The sequence below is a fragment of the Ostrinia furnacalis genome, unplaced genomic scaffold, assembly GCF_004193835.3.
Source record: "Ostrinia furnacalis isolate ACB-3 unplaced genomic scaffold, ASM419383v2 OfSCF7012, whole genome shotgun sequence".
Lineage (NCBI taxonomy): Eukaryota > Metazoa > Arthropoda > Insecta > Lepidoptera > Crambidae > Ostrinia > Ostrinia furnacalis.
In genome coordinates, this window is record NW_021137251.1 from 491,916 (window position 1) to 504,771 (window position 12,856).

Sequence of the window (12,856 nt, forward strand, 5' to 3'; positions counted from 1 at the left end):
GCTAGTATCATCATAAAAGTTATGGGGTGCTTGCTGTAAAGGACGGTATACACTTTAGGGTAAAATCTTAGACATAAAAGTATGGTATAATTTTGCCCCACACGTGTATATCGTTCCTAACTCAGTTTAAAATGTGCGCGCTTCAAAATCTTCAAATTATCGGTAACCCATTTTGTCCATTTCGGCTGTGATTCGTCTATGCAAATATTTTCACTACAACTAACTTAACGCTCTCATAAATATTAATCTGCAATTTGTGTGGCACAGGGCGTGAGTGGGCTTGGAAACAATACAATATTAGAAATCTAGGAAATTCTACTTTTCGACATGTCAACATGTTTTTGAATGAGGGCAACACTGTATTGCTTTGTCTGACTCAAGTTACATTATCTTGAGCACTTCTTAAACGCACTGCAAATGTTCTAAAAGTCATAATAATAATTCAATGTTATTTACTATTGGTTTATCAATGTATTCGTCTGGTGACCTAGTACTCAAGGTTTTGTTAAGAGCCATTTAATTGTATTGGAATATTATATTCTAGATTGATTGTTGTAGCTTTATAACTACTACTTAATTTATTTGGATTTTTAAGTAAGTATGGTGCTCTGTGGTTTTAAAAAATCAAGAATATCTTATGAATGCAAAAATGTTTATTTATTTAACAGTCAGAGCGACTGCATTTTCATATTATTTACTAAAGTTATGGTGTTTTGATTCATAATTTTCCTTTTAATTTTTAAGTTACAGTGTTTCTATTGAGTTGTTCCTTTATTTAGAAATATTGCTGTGTCTAGATAATAAAAATTATTTTCGTCAATTTATATTGAAATGTTGATTGTAATGTTGCATGTCTGTCAATATTACTTCAAATAATTTTATGATAATTTAATTACATACTTTCAAATTATAATAAAGATCATAATAATTTATTATTGTTTAACGTAAAATTAAATATTATTTTATTTTCTATATTGAAAGTATACTAATAATGTATGCAAAATTTACACGGCCGGTCAAGTTATGTTACAGATTATTAATTTAAGTTTCAATATGCTTTATATTCATTATTATTTTGATTTATTGGAGCTGCATTTACGACTTGATAGTTCAGTGCCTTTACTATATCGAGTAGGGGTAAATAATTTTGAGCTTTTACACTTTTGACTTTCCACGGCTTTGTCTTGGGCAAGTGTTCTATTCAATATTGCCAGATGTACGTTACATTTAAGGGTCAACTTTGTGGCAACCCTGAGACAAAAAGGGCGTGGTCACGGGATGTCACACCCCTTACGCATCGTGCGTAAACTCAAAAATGTTCAGTTTATAATGCGAAACTAAATAAAGAACTAAAATCAATGGCAGATACCAGCAATGAAAATACCATTAAGACTATTTTCACTATTCCATGATTGTAGTTCCTGTCACCGTAAACCTCGCGTATTTATGCAGTCGGAAGAGAAATTGCGTTTTCTCTAGGTACCTACATGTTTTCAGTTAATTTGATTACTTGTATCTGCTATCGTATAGTTTCATCATTGACCTGACCAGTCTTGTTTGTCGCACTAAGTATGTACTAATGATAATTGACTAAAAATAGCTCACTAATGACTAGAACACGAGTCTATAAACAAATCAACATAATTAATAAACACTTAATCGAATACTAACATCTATTTCGTGGGCGAGTTTAATGTAAATACAGATTTTTATATGCGTTAGATTTTTGATTGTATTTTATGCACCTCGCTTGGTGTAGACATGTAGGTAGGCGTAAATTTTTGATAAGTATTCATTTGGTAATGGTAACACCGGGCGGGGTGTATTCGTGTTTTTACATTTTGCTACTGTGTGTACATAAAGATATGTAAATGTATTGATTATAAATTATAAATAGAGTGTAATAAATAGTTAAGAAAGCAGCGTTTTTGTGTGTTTTATTGTTATTCCTGAAATCCTGATACATATCCTACCTTTTTTCTTATTTTTAGTGAATCTGCATAGATTGATCGGTTCTCCGCTGTGTTGGTACCATCAAATCGAAAAGGGATGGTAATAAATAGAATACACATAATAGGTATATCACTAATATGATGAATAAACTGACTTATGCCTGTTTTCACCATCAATGCCTATTTTTTATGTGACCCCTATGGTAACACATAGTAGTAGGAATTTTGTTTTCATAGGGGTCACTTAAAAATTAGGGATTGATGGAGAAAACGGGCATGAGAATTCTATTTATGACTGTTTTTACCCGACTGCGCCAGAAGGGGAATTATTGTGCAAGTTTTAATTAAATAAAAAAGGATCTTGTTTTCATTAAACTGAAAATCGAGCCCACCTATGTGTCTCAAAACAGCCAATGGCCGAATTTGCTACAAATATTTTGAACTTTATTCAATTAAGATTACAGTTCAAACTAAATGCGCAGAATATAAAGTAGACAAGGGATATAAAAATAACGCGCACTTTAAACTAGATGTGGTGACCTTGATCTATGTTGTTTATTTTTATTCGAATTGCATTATTTTTTGTCTAAATTTAAATCAAGCTAGACTAGGTTCAGGCTTTAGATAGTAGACAATCTATGGTTGCAGATTCAATAAACCATTTTTTTAGGATTTTCTTAGAAAAGAAGAAGAAGGATTAATTTACATTTACTGTAGAAAGTAAGGATAAGAAAAACTATAAATCAAAATATTACACTTAAAAAACGAGACTAATTAGGGAAGTATAATAAAATAATTTCTTGAATCGAAGGTAATTTATTGATAAAACACCAATATTTCACATAGATATTGAGATGAACTGAAGCGTTCCCTCATTTAATTTGGTACATGATTTGAGTCGTAAATGTTTATTTCCTGAACACAATCAGTCCATAACTTCACAATATTAAGTAAGTATACTTATTTTTTCAATATACTCTAACAGCATAGCATCTATGAATATTAATTACTATTTAAGGAATTAAATATAGTGAATTTCAAGTAAATAATATAAATGCATGACCCAATTTACAGGTATATAAATGACAATTGTATTTCGTGCAGTTATCTACATCTGATAGTTTTAGACATCAATATCCCATAAATGAACAAATATAGTGAAACTTCACTATTCAATAAAATACAATATTATGCATACAATTTGTCTATAAATTTAATCAAAACAGTAACTAGTTTCTTGAAAATAATTTATTACAGCTCCAAATAGTATCTATAGAAGGCAGACAGGTCATCCGAAACCGTATTACCCATATCTATTGATGGCTTAAGAGACTAGGATAAAAGATTCACTGCGGATTGCCGCCGGGCCCTGGCGGACGCACCTGCCTCCTCAACTGCTCTACTAAATCGGGGTTTGAAGCCTGCATGTGTTGAGCGAGGGCCTGGCCAGCTTCTAACAGTGCATTCATCCCTGTGGGCGCTCCAGGCGCTGCATTGCCAGTTGTGTTAGTCATCAAACCAGAAATAAGGTTCTGCATGTTAGGATCCGCCAGCATTTCTGTGGCCATATTTAGGAGTGCCGGGTTCTGCAGCAAGCCTCCGAGGTCCATTGGCCCGCGCTCGCCACGCTGCGTCAGCCTCTCATCGGCTAATCGCAAGTTCTGTTTGTAAGATTCGTTTTCGGGCTCTAACTGAGAAGCACGCGCGAACGCTTGCCTCGCCTCGCGATGTCTGTCGAGCGCGGTCAAAGCTAAACCTAGACGACCGTGGGCTTTGCCGTAATCTGGCTGTAGAGCTAACGCGGCCATGCAGTCCGCAACAGCTGCTTCGTTCTCTCCGAGTTTGAAATGCGAAGCGGCGCGGTTGCAAAAGTATACAGCGTTGCGCGGGTCAATCTCTATTGCGAGTGTGTACTTTTCCAGCGCTTCCCGATGACGTTCCGCTTTCATCAGTTCGTTGCCTTCGTTCTTCAATCGCTCTGCTTCGGCCCGGTTGGGCGCGGGCTGGCCGCTGCGCTGCTGCCTTATCAGCTGCAACAGGTCCACGCCGCGAGCAGCGTCTTCAGGACTCAGCTCAAATGCGGTTTCAATGCATTGCACGCCAACCTCTACGCTCTCCCGAGAATCAACGCTCAATATGTCGCCTTCCAGCTGCTGTTTTAGAAAGTTTACAATACTCGCTGCCACAATTTTGATATCCGACATTTTGTGATGTTACAAACACTAAAACGAATAAGAAAATCGGCCTATCTTTTGTTAATTTACTATTATTTTTAGATTTCAGTGCAACAAAATGTCATGACAATTTGACAACTGACGAGGCCTAACAAGTGACAGTTACTTTTTTAATTTCTTCATAGATCAATACAAGGCAAAGGAATACAGTTTCCGTCAGTTGGCAACTAATTTTCGATAAAAGGCACCAAATTATTTTTCTAAACAAGCGCGTTTGTAAAATGAAATCGAAGAGTAAAGTACGAGGACTACGAGGAGTAACAAAAAGGGATTGTTTGTTATTAGTAACTTTAATGTATAAATAATTTATCTTACAATCTAAATAATTTCATTTCAAATACAAAATGTAAGTGCAAGCTTTCAATCGACAGCGTGCTAAAAGCTTGTCCTGTCGCTAAGAATACATCTGATTTACTCGTGCCTCTTGTGTATAGTTTTCGCAAAGGTTATTTCTCATGCTAAGAGCACCTACGGCCATTAGGTAAAGCAGCCATTTAAATCCCCCGGTGTGAATGTCACTGGTCCAGCTGATCTCTCTGTGGGTGATCGGCCGGTGTGTTGTCCAGTAGACAGGCCCAGTCCCGAAGCCTGCGTTCGCGCACAAACACGTCTCTGGCCAAAGCTCGGGCGCCGCCCGCGTCGGCAGCGCCGCCCAGCGCGCCGCCCGCCCAAGCCGTGCTGTTCTCGTGGGCGGGGGATTTGTGGAACTTAAAAGTGCGGACGCAGAGGCGCTCACTGGAATAGATTAATATTTTTAATACTCAATACAAAGAATACTTTAGATCACTAATATCGTTTTGGTCGTGTATTGTAATTTTTAATATAAAAAAGTTGTCAACAATTTTTATACACTTTTTTTTACTTTTCATATACACTTTTTTAACCAAATGTCTTGGCGATCTAATGAGCAGGAAGTTATTTCAAATTCAAGCCTGTTTTCTCCCAAACAATTGAGAAAAAAGCATTTATATTATCATAGCTTTATAAGTCTGTCACATCTGGGACGTGATTTCACTTACAAAGTTACAAGAGAAAATCGTCACTTCAAACACAACCACACAGGTCATCTTAAAAGGAAGGTTGGTTGGCTGATAAAAACATTTATTGTAAAACCTTTACCTGTAAGGCGGCTGAGTGACCAGATACCGTAGCTCGTGTGCCAGCCGTGGCTTCAGGCCGGGCAGGGTGGCCGTCCCGCCCGTCACTAAAATGTTCTCGGCGAGCGCTCGCCGGGCGTCGATGGGGCACTGAACAACGGAAAAAATATCATGTAAGTTTATTTAAGCTAATTAATGGCTTACTTTGTATAAACATAGACCCAACCGGTAAAATTGTCAGTTGGGCGCATTATCTCATTTGGGACAGCAACATTGGAAACTTTAAAAAACGTTTTGTGGAGTAACCCCTCTGCTTACGGAAATACTTATTTCCACGGAATCAACGAAAATTCAAAAGAAGATCAAGTATGAGCGACGCATGGTTGGGGGAAGGAGAAAGTAACCGAGATGGTGTTCACACTATTACGTATTGGTCAATTTCCCGCATTATCCGAAATCAACCTCCTAGATTTTTTTGGAGTTTTACGGTTCTGGGTACAAGCCCCTTTGAGCCAAGAGGTGGAATGGTTGCCATATAAGAAAAATATTTTGGTGGAATGGTTGCTGTGCCGGTATGCACAATACTAAATCTCTTCATATCTTATCTTGATCACGTTCACAGTGTCAGCACATTTATCACGTATAGTGCTGATGCTGTGACGTCATTTATCTATAATCTATATCGTATAAATATACGTGTAGTCCGCGTTAATAAACAGATTAATATCAGAGACTAATTACAACCCGTGTCTCATTCATACGGTCTCCCAACATGGCACAGTTGCCACATGAAAAGTTTCAAAACATTTTAGCGGCAACTCCATCTGTTGAACAACGACCTGCATGATGCACTGCAGCACGATGTCGGGCAGCGAGGCTCGCTCGTTGTCCCGCGCGAACAGAGGCTCGGCGGCCAGCTCCCGCGCGCGGCCGGAGACGGCGAGCGCCGGCCGTCCCGCGAGCGGGTACTGCACGCTCTTAGCGCGGCATACGGCCCGGGGCAGGCGCGCGACTGGAGGACTGTGCCCTTCAAGGACCAGCGAAGCGAGACAGTAGAGATCAATTGTTACCGGGGTTTCATGCAACTGCTTAAGGTACCATGGGCTAGATCCGATTTTTCTAGTAATTTTCTACATTCGGACGTAGTGCGAAAACGCGCTCTAGTAAGTTTCAAAATGGACCCAAAGGCGTCGCTCTAGTAAGTTTCAAAATGAACCTAATGGCGTCTTGAAATCTGTAGTTTCGAGTCTATTTGTCACCGTCGCTCATGTTGGAATCTCGCTTTGTGTGACAAGGATGGCAACATACGATACTTCGAAGTGCTGCTTAAGGGAAAACGTCGTCTTCATGGAATCCACGAAAAAACAATAGAACTAAAACACCCATGTCCTATTGTAAAATTATATCAAAAGTGTTTGATTGTCAATTTCGAGCGCGAAATTGACACCTCCTTTTGAAACATTTTTTTTATATGGCAACACAATCAAATGTTGCCACATGAAAAAAGTTTCAAAACATTTTAGCGGCAACTCCATCTGTTGAACAATGACCTGCATGATGCACTGCAGCACGATGTCGGGCAGCGAGGCTCGCTCGTTGTCCCGCGCGAACAGAGGCTCGGCGGCCAGCTCCCGCGCGCGGCCGGAGACGGCGAGCGCCGGCCGTCCCGCGAGCGGGTACTGCACGCTCTTAGCGCGGCATACGGCCCGGGGCAGGCGCGCGACTGGAGGACTGTGCCCTTCAAGGACCAGCGAAGCGAGACAAGAGATCAATTGTTACCGCGGTCTCATGCGGCCGCTTAGTTTTCGAGATCTCATTGGACGGATTTGGATTGGATGTAGTGTGAAACCGGTCTAATAAGTTTCAAAATGGACCCGATGGCGTCTTGAACTCTTACTCACGCTCTTAGCGCGGCATACGGCCCGGGGCAGGCGCGCGACTGTAGGACTATGCCCTTCAGGTACCAGCGAAGCGAGACAGTTCACAGTAGAAATCAATTGTTAACGCGGTTTCATGCGACCGCTTAGGGTACCACGGGCTAGATCCGATTTTTCTAGTAATTTTCTACATTCGGGCGTAGTGCGAAAACGCGCTATAATAAGTTTCAAAATGAACCTAATGGCGTCTTGAAACCTGTAATTTCGAGTCTATTTGTCACCGTCGCTCATGTTGGAATCTCGCTTTGCGTGAGAGGGATGGCAATATAAGAAACTTCGAAGTAACCCCGCTGCTTAGAGGAATACTTGTCTCCACGGAATTCACGAAAAATCAAAAGATCTAAAACATTCATTTCCTATTGTAAAATTACACAAATAAACACTCGACATTGACAGAAATCAACCTCCTTTTGAAATTTTTTTTTATATGGCAACACAATGAAATGTTGCCACATGCAAAAAGTTTCAAAACATTTTAGCAGCAACTCCATCTGTTGAACAATGACCTGCATGATGCACTGCAGCACGATGTCGGGCAGCGAGGCTCGCTCGTTGTCCCGCGCGAACAGAGGCTCGGCGGCCAGCTCCCGCGCGCGGCCGGAGACGGCGAGCGCCGGCCGTCCCGCGAGCGGGTACTGCACGCTCTTAGCGCGGCATACGGCCCGGGGCAGGCGCGCGACTGGAGGACTGTGCCCTTCAAGGACCAGCGAAGCGAGACAGTAGAGATCAATTGTTACCGCGGTCTCATGAGACGGGCTAGATCCAACTTTTCTAGTAGTATTCTAGATTCGCATTTTTCGGACGTAGTCAGAGAGCANTGCTCTCTGGACGTAGTGCGATAACCGCTCTAGTAAGTTTCAAAAAGAATCATGGTGTCTTAAAACCTGCAGTTTCGAGTCTATTTGTCACCGTCGAATGCTAGCATCTCGCTTTGCGTGAGAGGGATGGAAATATAGGAAACTTCATACTTTTTTAGTTACCCCGCTGCTTACGGAAATACTTGTCTCCACAGAATCCAAGAAAAATCAAAAGAACTAAATCACCTGACATTGACAGAAATCAAACTCATTTTGAAACTTTTTTTTATATGACAAGAACACAATCAAATGTTGCCACATGCAAAAAGTTTCAAAACATTTTAGCGGCAACATCATTTGTTGAACAATGACCTGCATGATGCACTGCAGCACGATGTCGGGCAGCGAGACTCGCTCGTTGTCCCGCGCGAACAGAGGCTCAGCGGCCAGCTCCCGCGCGCGGCCGGAGACGGCGAGCGCCGGCCGTCCCGCGAGCGGGTACTGCACGCTCTTAGCGCGGCATACGGCCCGGGGCAGGCGCGCGACTGGAGGACTGTGCCCTTCAGGTACCAGCGAAGCGAGACAGTAGAAACCAATTGTTGAGACTTGGTAACACGGGCTAGATCAGATTTTTCTAGTAGTTTTCTAGATCCGTATTTTGACGTATTCGGATCAGACTTAGTGCAAAAGACTCGCTATAGTAACTTTCAAAATGGATCCGTTGGGGTTTTGAAACAGAGCTACTCCGAAACGCTGCTTTCGTAGTTTCGGGTCTATCTGTCACTGTCGCTCATGCTGGCATCTCGCTTTGCGTGAGAGGGATGGCAATATACGAGAATACTTGTCTCCACGGATTCCACGAAAAATCAAAAGAATTTAGATTTTATTTGGGATGGACTATCAAAAGAATAAAATCATCTGTGTTCTCAATGCTGGCCAAAATCAACATCCTAGATTTTTTACATGGAGTTTTACGGCTCTGGATACAAGCCCTTTGGGCCAAGAGGCGGAATGGTTGCCATATAAAATAATTTTTTTTGGTGGAATGGTTGCCACATACAAAAAGTGTCAAAACATTTTTACATTTAACAAATAAACACTCGAAATTGACAGATTTATCAGCCTCCTTGCAACTTTTTTTTTATATGGCAACACAACCAAATGTTGCCACATGCAAAAAGTTTCAAAACATTTTAGCGGCAACTCCATCTGTTGAACAATGACCTGCATGATGCACTGCAGCACGATGTCGGGCAGCGAGGCTCGCTCGTTGTCCCGCGCGAACAGAGGCTCGGCGGCCAGCTCCCGCGCGCGGCCGGAGACGGCGAGCGCCGGCCGTCCCGCGAGCGGGTACTGCACGCTCTTAGCGGGCACAGGCGTGGGACCGTCAGCCCACTGTTGGGCTCGCTCGCGGCTGCCCACGAAGCAGGTTTTGACTGGAAAGAAAAAAATCCTGATTTTAAAACATTGAACAGGCTGGAAATTGTAATGTAGGTAACTCAATATTAATAAGTATTGTTGTATGCAGGTAGACTGTTTTTATGTGTATGTGTCAGTTGACAATAAACCGTGGAATCGTTCATACGTTTTCGTTTAATTGCTCCGCTAATCCCAAGACATTTCAGAAATTTATACTCAGCAGTGTGGGAGTAACGTAATGTCGAAGTAACGTTTGTCGGTGTTTACTTAGGTAGCCCATTGAACACTGGTGACCCAACAATAGATTTTCTGTTGTCTAGTTACTCGGCAGTTATGGGATTTGAAATCGGTGGGCATCGAATGAGGGCATCGGCTGAAAATAAGTGTCGGGACCCGCATGTGTCTCTATTTATACTGAGGCATTTTACGTGTGTTTAATATCCATGTTTAAAGTGTGTTTTTGTGTCTAATAAAGTTTTTCTATTTCAATTATTTAACCCTTGAAAATAGTAAGATCTGTCCTGTGATAGATCTAAATATGGAATTTCCACCTCAGGGACCTCAATCTGTGCCGAGGCCTCAAGATACGCCTGAGCATAAAAATTCAACGTACCTTTGATATCTTCAATGATGTGGTCAGGCAGGTGCAGTTCTGTGTTGTTGTCTTCATCCAGCAACCTGGACAGCTCATCGTGGATGGCTCGTGCTGCTAGCGGCTGCGACTGTAACGCCCGAAGCACTACTGACGCGTGGACCACTAGTGACAAAAATTGGTTGGTAAAAAAACTTGTGAAACTCTTTTGAGTTTTAAACATTTTATTGCTTACAAAATTTTCAAGTGGCTAGATTTTTCTAGCCACTTGAAAATTTTGTAAGCAATAAAATGTTTATGAGCTTGAATAAATCCCAACTAATATTATAAATGCGAAAGTAACTCTGTCTGTCTGTCTGTCTGTCTGTCTGTCTGTCTGTTACGCTTTCCCGCTTAAACCTCGCAACCGATTTTGATGAAATTTGGCATAGAGATAGTTTGAGTACCGGGAAAGAACATAGGATAGTTTTTATCCCGGTTTTTGAAACAGGGACGCGCGCGATAAAGTTTTTCTGTGACAGACAAAATTCCACGCGGGCGAAGCCGCGGGCGGAAAGCTAGTATTTTATATTTATCAGCTTTGTTATCAAGAAAAAGTAAGTCTATTGGTAAATAGTATCATCAACCTAATTGGTAAATATTACTTGGCTATTGCATGAAAAAAAAATTACCAGCGCAAACTTCTGCCTCCTGAGCACCGATGGATACTATGAGAGCCACAGGAGTTCCCAGTGTGAGGGCACAAAGACGTGGGCTGTCTGCCCAGACAACTCCAGATACCTGTAATAGATTGTTTTTCAGTTAAATTAGTCATAGAAATCAAGAAAAGAAGTAATGTAGAATTTTAACCCTGGGTCCACTATCTTACTTCAACTTCAGTAAACATCAAATCTGTCAGAATCTACAAAAAACTATGGTTATAGTTACAGTTACGGTTAAAGTAGGTGATGTAACTCAGCTCAAGTTACTGATATTTGTTACCAGGTTTGCAGTTCTATTATAGCGCTAAAATGTATTTTAATGTTTCTTTTTTTACTGGACACTGAACAAAATATATTAAATAGGTCATACCATTAAAATCCAAATGAAGAAATGAAGGTCTTTACCTCATAATGTGTAAACAGAACTTTGGCCAGGGTTTCCCTGAAGAGAGTTGGTGTGAGGAGTGATTCCACTACTACAACTTTGCGCTCCTTTGGGTTCACCAATACATGCCTGAAATTATTAATTTAATTTAACTAAGTAACATTCAGAAAAGTATAAAAGTTTGTTTATAAATATAAATTCTTCGACTAAAGTTTATATTTGTGCTACAATTTAAATAAACTCAAAAACAAGCATTTAAAGGAAGTAAATTAATGTCTTACAGTGTGAAGCTTCACTACTCATCCATTGTACAACAATAATTTAAGCCAGTTAGTTATCCACAAATCATTTACTTACCTAAAGTATAACAAATGTAACATGTGCACGAGATTGTCGTACAGTTCTTCTGGGGTGCGGTAATCATATACGCGTTTATACCGGCGCTCTGCAGGGCACCAAAATTCAGATCTGATGATGCATCGAGGCGCGGCTTCGCCAGTGAAACCAAACCTTAAAAATTACGTAAAACTAGCTTTATTATGATGAATATTGGCTAAAATCAAAAGGTTAATGATTGTCATGTTATTTACTTAAATGTGAAGGTTTAAGAATTGGTAAATAATAGCTTAAAATAACAATAAACGAAATGAAAACAAGACTTTCTTACTTAGTGTAATCTGTGCCCAGATCTAATACAACTGCTTGCTTTTCCTGGATCAAAGCGATGCCTTCATAAAGTGCCATCTTAGATTTAATTGTAATTGAAATAATTACCTAAAATAATACAATTAAAACATTTCTAAAAACTTTAGAAGATTTCGCAAGCTAAACGTATGGAAATGATGTCACTCATGTCACTCACTTGTCACTTTGTGACACTTCTTGACAGTGACACATGTTTTTTGTTACTTGACGTACCATCTACCAATGAAAACTAAGCCTAAAAACTCAGCATAGCGCTGATTGGATAATACTCCGCGATTAGTAACAGCCATCAAACGACTTTACGGTCCGAATCTAAGTAGATAAGTTTATAAAATACTAGCTGACCCGGCGAACTTCGTACCGCCTTAGCGTAGAGATTTTCTTAATATTTTTTTCCGTAAGAACCATCCTTGGACTTCCACAAACATTTAAAAAAAAGAATTATCGAAATCGGTTCAGCCGTTCACACGTGATGCCGTGACAACGCGAAACGGGTTTCATTTTTATATATGTTACAGGAAATGTATGAATTCTAGGAATTGTATACTATTCCTAGGAAATTTATACAATTCCGAAGCTATTTAGGAAATGTATAAAATATTGCTTCAGAGATTTTTTAATACGCACATATCCTAGGAAATGTATACTTTTCCTAGGAATTTTATAGAATTCCAATATTGTATTAGGAAATGTATAAAACTAAGCGGCACAAGCGCGGTCGCGTGATCGGGTGCCCCTCGGTACGCCTAAAATTTCATTTAACCAAACCACATTGGCCGATAGGTACTTTTAATTCACAATTATTATTGTTTAGCCTGACAGTTGTTTTCGCACTATTATACTTTGGCCGAAAAAAATATTTGCCTAAAATTATTGGCATACCTTTCTTTCGGCATCACGCATATTACGCTGAATTATTGGAAATCCCTAATTTTAAAATCTCTTTTATCAAACTATTATTGGCATGAAGGTTTTAGTACTCCTGTAGCTGGATAACAAAGTCTCGGTTAGGTTAGGTTAGACTTGCGACCTTACAC

The 12,856-nt window shown here is 40.3% G+C and overlaps 3 protein-coding genes across 3 annotated transcripts in view; 1 reads left to right on the forward strand and 2 right to left on the reverse strand.

The window, feature by feature from the left end:
• The window catches only part of Past1 (putative achaete scute target 1), a 28,997-nt gene extending 27,070 nt beyond the window's left edge, over positions 1 to 1,927 (forward strand). Inside the window, exon 4 of the mRNA XM_028318747.1 lies at positions 6 to 1,927. The gene's annotated coding sequence lies outside the window, so the exon portion shown is untranslated. The remainder of the gene's footprint in view (positions 1 to 5) is intronic.
• Positions 1,928 to 2,752: 825 nt separating this feature from the next.
• Positions 2,753 to 4,282, reverse strand: LOC114363096 (small glutamine-rich tetratricopeptide repeat-containing protein beta). Its single transcript, XM_028318720.1, has one exon. The coding sequence runs from the start codon at positions 4,154 to 4,156 to the stop codon at positions 3,299 to 3,301; it is 858 nt and encodes a 285-aa protein (XP_028174521.1). The 5' UTR covers positions 4,157 to 4,282; the 3' UTR covers positions 2,753 to 3,298.
• A 337-nt stretch (positions 4,283 to 4,619) lies between these two features.
• Positions 4,620 to 11,964, reverse strand: Arp10 (Actin-related protein 10). Its single transcript, XM_028318721.1, has 8 exons — positions 11,782 to 11,964; positions 11,472 to 11,624; positions 11,135 to 11,243; positions 10,700 to 10,808; positions 10,050 to 10,193; positions 9,242 to 9,453; positions 5,306 to 5,433; positions 4,620 to 4,921 (listed from the first exon to the last, which is right to left on the reverse strand). The coding sequence occupies exons 1-8, from the start codon at positions 11,856 to 11,858 to the stop codon at positions 4,702 to 4,704; spliced, it is 1,152 nt and encodes a 383-aa protein (XP_028174522.1). The 5' UTR covers positions 11,859 to 11,964; the 3' UTR covers positions 4,620 to 4,701.
• Between the last annotated feature and the right edge of the window lie 892 nt (positions 11,965 to 12,856).

Bases quoted from the DNA above. Each gene is read 5' to 3' on its own strand.
- LOC114363096 (XM_028318720.1), bottom strand. From the start codon at position 4,156: ATGTCGGATATCAAAATTGTGGCAGCGAGTATTGTAAACTTTCTAAAA.
- Arp10 (XM_028318721.1), bottom strand. From the start codon at position 11,858: ATGGCACTTTATGAAGGCATCGCTTTGATCCAGGAAAAGCAAGCAGTT. The intron at 11,625-11,781 runs GTAAGAAAGTCT...GTAATTTTTAAG, and splicing joins CTGGGCACAGATTACACTAA to GTTTGGTTTCACTGGCGAAG. The intron at 10,194-10,699 runs GTAATTTTTTTT...TTTTGTCACTAG, and splicing joins GGAGGCAGAAGTTTGCGCTG to TGGTCCACGCGTCAGTAGTG.